The 7395-nt window shown below is 43.1% G+C and overlaps 1 protein-coding gene across 1 annotated transcript in view; it reads right to left on the minus strand.

Moving 5' to 3' along the window:
• Gfi1 (growth factor independent 1 transcription repressor) overlaps positions 1–7395 on the minus strand; it is a 40924-nt gene that overhangs the window by 9256 nt on the left and 24273 nt on the right. The window contains exons 3-4 of the mRNA XM_013018234.1: positions 853–860; positions 74–408 (exon numbers count right to left, since the gene is read on the minus strand). Of these exons, the coding sequence (XP_012873688.1) occupies positions 74–408; positions 853–860 (343 nt within the window). The remainder of the gene's footprint in view (positions 1–73; positions 409–852; positions 861–7395) is intronic.

Raw genomic sequence — 7395 nt, forward strand, 5'->3', positions numbered from 1 at the left:
CGCCCTCCCGACGCCGCGCGGGGGTCCCGGCTGCGAGATTAAAGGGCGCGCGCGCGCGGGGAGCGGGGCCCGCCTCGCCCCGCCTGGTCGGGCCACGTCTGGGAAAGCCGATCTCGCGCGTGGGCTCTGTCCTCGCCGGACCCCGGGCACCTGGTCCTGCGTGGGGTGAGAAGCGGCCAGAGTGGCCCAACCCTGGTTGAATAGAATCTTTAGTCGAGAGCTTCGTGTCCCACGGAAGTCCATGGAGGGCAGGCATCGGACCTTCCTGGTGTCCACCGTGCACCACTGAGAAAAACGAGTGGGTGGGATTGCAACTAACAGACACCGCACCCCGCAACCCTCGCGTGGGTGTCCCGATCCCCGGTAGGGTCGAGGCCTGTTGGGGATGCGCAAAGCCTGCACCCTTTTCTGATGCAGGCGAGAAGTATCACGTAGCTCAGTCACATTTCAATAATAGCAGACGCCGGCCAAGGGAGGCTGATGGTCCAAAGGGTTGGTTGGTTTGTTTGTTTTTGGAAAATATTACACTTTAAAGTTTCTGTTCCGTGTGCTGGCGCTGGCTGCAGAGTGAGCAGGTCGCCGTGTGGCCTGAGCACCTGCCCAACCACCGAGCTACAGCCTCAGCCCCGCCACCAGAGCCGCCACGAATCCAAATTGTCACGAGAAGAAAATGGATTTTTATTTTGCAGTGTAAAAATCTGAAATTTGCGGGAAAGGGTGGTGTTTCAAGCATATTTTCCTAAAACTTGAGTCATCATAGTATATTCCGTTATTGTATCCCCGACGGGCATTATCTGCTCAGTCCTCCTTGTTCAACACACATTTTTAAAAATAAGTCAGGGGTCAGCGAACAGAATAGCCTAAAGAGGAATTAAGCACAACAGCCTATTCATATTATAATTTCTTGCATGTTTGTCCTGGCCTAAAGTGTATAATTTTCAAAGTAGTCGAAAAAAATCCTCTAGTCTTCAAGAGAAGAAAAGAAGGCAAATTTATATTTTTACAATATAATTTTATTGTTATTATTAAGGTGTTGTACAGAGGGGTTATCATTTCATAAGTCATGTGATGAGTCCAATTCTTTTTAGACAATGTCACCCAGAAGGCAAATATTTTAAAAACAATGATAAATATAAAAAAGTGGGTTTTTTTCCTCTCAAAGCTCATGTTCTACCACTTGAAGCACAGCTCCTCTTCTGTTTTGTTTTGTTTTGTTTTGGGGGGTGGTTTATTGGAGATAAGAGTCTTGTGGACTTTCCTGCCTGGGCTGCCTTCGAAAAACAATCCTCAGCTCTTAGCCTCCTGAGTAGCTGGGATTACAGGCATATGCCACTGGTCCCCTTAATAACCAAGATACACAGAAGTGGTGGAACCATTTCCTTTACACATTAGCAAGTTCAAAGTCAAAACTCCTTGGCAAGGTGCTGTGACTATTTAATAGTTAAGTTGTGACTGAAAAATCTGAAAACTTGGGTGAGGCTATAAGGAGAGCAAATGCAGCTTGAGCAGTCTTGCCTTAGAATAAATCCTTTTCTTTTAGTTTAAACTGAGTCGTAATGCTTTCATTTGTGACATCTTGAAATTTCTGAGTATGCAAAATAAAACTAGCAACTGGGACCAGAGAGAGCACTCAGAGAGAAGCCGGTGTGGGACACAGCCATTGAATCCTCCATTTGTATTTTTTACATTTTGAATCGTGGGTGTATGACTAATATAAACCAATAAATGCACATGAAATATTTACCTAGTAAAGTCAGGACAGCTCTAGTTGTAGAGTGTCAAATGATATTCCCTTGGGGGAGCATAGCAGACAAATGAAAAAGAGGGGGACCCAAAGAGATTAACAAGCTTTCAAAGCTGCAGCAAAGAGCCAGGACTGGAAGTAACAACACAATGAAGCTATCTTTGATTTCTCACTACAAAATCGAACATACAGAGCACCCTGCCATGCATATTTTCCCACCCAGGCCCAGAGTTCAAGCCCCATGACTGACAAAAAGAAAAGAAAAGAAAAGAAAATTATTCTCTAAATGAGCACTTTGTTTACCATAAGATCTCTTTCAATGTCAAAGGAATATGGGGAGAGAGAAGGATTCAGTCGTGGGCTTGAACTCTGGACTTGGACGCTGTCCCTGCGCTCTTCAGCTCAAGGCAAGCGCTCTACAGCAGCACTTCCAGTTTTTTAGTGGTTTATTGAAGATGAGTCTCACGGACTTTCCTGTCTGGCACCTGGCTTAAAGAATAATTTTCTATTAATAGGACCTTTTCAAAAATGATTTTTTGGGGGGCCAGTCCTGGGGCCTGAACTCTGGGCCTGGGCACTGTCCCTCAACTCTTCAGCTCAAGGCTAGCACTCTACCACTTGAGCCACAGCACCACTTCCGGCTTTTTTTCTTTTTGCTTATGCTGAGGAATCGAACCCAGAGCCTCATGCATGCAAGGCAAGCACTCTACCACTGAGCCACCTTCCCAGCCCACAAAAATGATTTTTAACTTGGCCTTTTTGTTGTTGTTGTTCGGTCGCGGGGCTTGAACCCTGGGCTTGGGCACTGTCCCTGCGTTGTTCAGCTCAAGGCAAGCGCTCTACCGCTTGAGCCACAGCGCAACTTCTGGTTTTCTACTGGTTTATTGGAGATAAGAGTCTCACAGACTTTCCTGCCCAGGCTGGCTTTGAACTGTGATCCTCAGATCTCAGTCTCCTGAGTAGCTAGGATTACAGGTGTTAGCCACCAGTGCCCAGCTTAAATTGGCCATTTTTAATTTACTAGTTGTAAGTAACATTGATGCATCTGTAGATACGCAGAACAAAATAAGCTTACATGGCCAGCATTTCCAAGCTCTGCACACTCACCATCTATTCCAACCAGCATCTCATAGGTCAGAATTTCCCTCCACTGAAAGACTTGAGCTGGGCGTGGCACAACTAGCACTCAGGAGGCAGAGGCAGGAGGATCTCAAAAGCTACTCTATTTTGAGCTACACACTGAGACATTCACTCCAACTCAGAAAAAAAATTTTTGGAGACATTTAAAAAAGAACATTGTAGCCAAAGGCCCTTGGCTCATGCCTGTAATTCTAGCTACTAAGGAGGCTGAAATCAAAGCCAGCCCAGGCAGGAAAGTCCACAAGACTCTGATCTCCAATTAAGAACCACCAAAAAGAAGAAGAAGGAGGAGGAGGAGGAGGAGGAGGAGCAGGAGCAGGTGGCTCAAGTGGAAGAGAGCCAGTCTTGAGCAATAAAAAACTCTAGGACAGTGTCCAGGCCTTGGGTTCAAGCACTAGGACCAGCACACACACACATACACACGTACACATACACATACATGCATGCATGCACGCACGTGCACACACAGATCATTATAAGAGAATATTACTAGTCTCTTTGTTTTTCATAGAGATTTACAGTTACAATGCTAGTGTATCGGGGTGTGTGGGAAGAGTGGGTGATTCCGAAATCTCCCAGAGAAGCAATGCTCCTATTCCCAGCAGACATTTCCATGTTTGCCTCTGGCTCTTTACAGCAATGTTGCCAGGAGTGGGAAAGGAGAGCTGTGGTGTTTTGAAGAGTCAACTATGTCAGTCTCTGTTCTGTGACCTTGGGCGAGTTAGCTCACCCCTCCCGACCTCAGAGTCTCCTCTCTGGAGTCAAATGCCAGTGTGACACTGCAGGATGTGTGGCGAGCTTTTGGTTTTCACTCCTTCCTCTGGGTATCACGAATGAGGAATGGGCCTCTGGGATAACTAGTGCCTAGAATCCTAGCTCCTTTGATTGCCAAGCTGAGAAGTGAGGAATGTGGCTTGAAGACCTGGGCAAATCTTTGGGGCTCTTATCTCCAACGAACTGGCAAAAAGCCAAAAGTAGAGATGGTAGAATGCCAGCCATGAGTGAAAAAGCCAAGCACGGGGCTCTGCTCATGTATGCACAGAGAGACAGAGACAGAGACAGATGGAGAGAATGAAGAATGTTGCAAGTTAAGGAGTCCTAGAATTTAAAAAGCTTTGACATTTACATAAATTATATTATCTATAATTCAGTAAAGTATAAAACCCAATAAAACAACTTCCCAATATATTTACTCTTTGCTTAAAAAGAATTTCTTCTTTCTAATTTTGTTTTGCCGGTCCTGGGGCTTGAAATCTGGGCCTGGGTGCTGTCCCTGAGCTTCTTTTTGCTCAAGGCTAATGCCCTCCCACTGAGCCACTGCGCCACTTCTGTATTTTTTGAGTAGTTTATTGGAGATACAAGATTCACAATTTTCCTGCCCCAGCTGGCTTTGAACAGCAATCCTCAGATCTCAGCCTCCAGAGTAGCTAGGATTACAGGTGTGAGCTACCAGTGCCCAACCAAAAACTATTTCTTATAGTAAGGACTATGTAAATAAAAAGTATTGCATAAGAACATTATGTGGCACCCCATTACTATATGCCATTTATATATTTAGATATCAGCTAAAAATATAAAACATCATAATATTCTTCCTTGTCTTTAAAACATAATCTTTCATGATTTTAATTGCTACAAAAAGATTCTGTCAACTAGATTAGATTTACTCAATACTGATCTTAGCATTTTGTTTTTACATCTTTATTTTTACTATTTTAAGTAATTAAGTAATTGAAAGTTTTCTGGATTTGGTTTTCTCCACTCTTGTGGGGATGGTGCTAGAGATTAAATCAGGACTTTGTATGTACCCCACATTTTAAGGTATTCTTTTACTACTAGGAGTTCTGGATCCAGCTATGAATATTGCTATGTCCTTGGATATACACCAGGATAAATGCCTTGGCTAGCATCTTTGTATAATGCATAAGCTAAAAGGAATGGTATCACTTCATACGTAACTAAAGTACTACAAAAGTCAAGTATAGAAAAGTTAGACCTGAATTAAAGACCAGCTGTAGCACTTGTCTTTATTTTAGTACAAAAAGGTATTTTGTTTGTTACACAGTGGCCACACCCTGTCAGTTTGCCATAATTTTACCCATGTGGTGTTTAAAAACAACATTTTATTTTTGTCTTTAGATTAGCTGTCTTAGTGAATGTAGTCAGATAGGAATTACATTTTTTAACTTGTATGAATTCAAAGGAAAATGCAAAATGATAATTGTGTATAGACAAATGTAAGTTTTAGATACATAATTCTCTCTTTTATAAGCAGCAGGCTATCAAAATAATATTCAGATGACACCATAGAATGTGATTTCATGGTACCATCACTTATGGAAAATGGGTAACGCTTTTTTTCTTTTTAATTGACATGTGAAAATTGGGAAGTGAGGTGAAGGAGAAAATTGGAGATAAATGAATATAAGACTTAAGTTATGAGTAAGACTCCATCTTAATAATCTGAACCTTTCAAACTTAAAGAAGGACATCATTTTTAATAAACACTGTGGGACTGGTATGTCAACATATTGCACTATAAAATACAATCTATTACTATAAAATTAATTTACATAATGATTTCAAACATCTGAAGGAGACAGAAGGGATCTGTTAGCTTTGGTGTTCAGAGTTCAAATACGAAAACTGCATTTTTACATTGTTCCTAAGAATATACTGACTGCCGAGTGTCGTCTTTGTGTGGGCTGTATTCTATGACTCCTCATAGACACACAGTCAGTGTGAACTTTTATGGAAAAAAGTAGTAGATTTTACTGAGTGAATGGAAAAAAACATTAACAAGAGTGAAAATTCTTCTCTTGAATTTTTCATCATTTCCTCTAGAATGCATAGTGATCGTTTCACCCCTCACCCCCAGATGATACCCAGAGGCTGTATATTTTAATTTAAAAAAATGACTCACAAAACCCAGCCTCCTGGAAGGAAGGTGTGACCCCATCTCTAATGAGCAGGTGGGAGTCCAGGCTCCTGGGAGCCTCTGGGCACTGTGGCAGGGCCCTCGTCTGCAGGAGATCAGCTCACATCAATACCCAGAGGCTGCCCCTGAGAAGCCAGCCCTGGAGAGAAGAGACAGCAGAAGGAGGAGGGCTCCAGCCTTTGCATCTGTTCTGTTCTGAGCAATGGAAGGACAGCCTGGAAGTTCTTCCAAGCAGACATTCATGCAATTTCTGTCTCATGGATTCTTAGCCACAAACTTTAAGAAATCCAGGTTGGTGTGTTGAGATATTGCATGTATACTTTTCTGATTTTCTAGATTGGTTAAAAATATATTCGATTTAACTTCCTTTTTCTTTTCTTTTTTAAAAAAGAGCCCAGATTCTGATATCTAGTATATCTTTTAATACAACCAAATCTGTTGATTCAAAATCTTGTCTCTGCATCAAACCACACTGCGAAAGCTTAGAGACGGGAGTCAGGCTGTGCACAAGCAATAAATGCTCCCACTGCCTGCTGCAAACAGAAAATAGCTGAAGTTGTACAGGAGGCAGAGCTATGAGCTGGGACATTTGAAAAGTGAACAAAACAAGAAAACAAAACTTATTTCCAAGTCTCAAGATTAAAATGTGGGGTTTTTGTTTGTTTTTTTGTTAGTCGTGAGACTTGAACTCTAGGCTTGGGCGTTGTCCCTGAGCTCTTTTAGCTCTTTAGCTCATAGCGAGCACCCTACCACTTGAGCCACAGTGCCACTTCTGGTTTCCTGGTGTTTAACTGGAGAGGAGTCTTTCGGGACTTTTCCTGCCTGGGCTGGCTCTAAACCTGGATCTTCAGATCTCAGCCTCCTGAGTACCTAAGATTACAGGTGTGAGCCACTGGTGCCCAGATTAAAATGTGGTTTTTTTTGTGTGTGGTTTTGTTTTATTTTGTTTTGGTCATGGGATCTTAACTCAGGGCCTGGATGCTGTCCCTGAGCTTTTTCACTCAAGGCTAGCAGACTACCACTTGGAGCCACAGCATCACTTCTGGGTTTCTGGTGGTTAATTGGGGATAAGAATCCCATAGACTTTCCTGCCCAGGCTGGCTTTGAACTGTGATCCTCAGACTTCAGCCTCCTGAGTAGCTAAGATTATAGGTGTAAGCCACTGGTGCCAAGAGTGTTTTTATTTTTATTTTTTTGTTGGTCATGGGCCTTGAACTCTGGGCCTGGGCACTGTCCCTCAGGTCTTCAGCTCAAGGCTAGCCCTCTACCACTTGAGCCACAGTGCCACTTCCGGTTATTTATTTTTTTTCCCCAAGAGTGTTTTTCTAGCTTAAAAAAAACATTTTAAGGCAGGCGCTGGTGGCTCATGCCTATAATCCTAGCTACTCAGGAGACTGAGATCTGAGGGTTACGGTTCAAAGCCAGCCTGGGCAGGAAAGTCTGTGAGACTCTTATCTCCAATGAACCACCAGAAAACCAGAAGTGGTGCTGTGGGTCAAGTGGTAGAGTGCTCACTTTGAGCTGAAATGCTCAGGGATAGTGCCCAGGCCCAGAGTTCAAGCCCCATGACCGA

This window comes from Dipodomys ordii, unplaced genomic scaffold, assembly GCF_000151885.1.
Source record: "Dipodomys ordii isolate 6190 unplaced genomic scaffold, Dord_2.0 Scaffold39, whole genome shotgun sequence".
Taxonomy (NCBI): Eukaryota; Metazoa; Chordata; class Mammalia; order Rodentia; family Heteromyidae; genus Dipodomys; species Dipodomys ordii.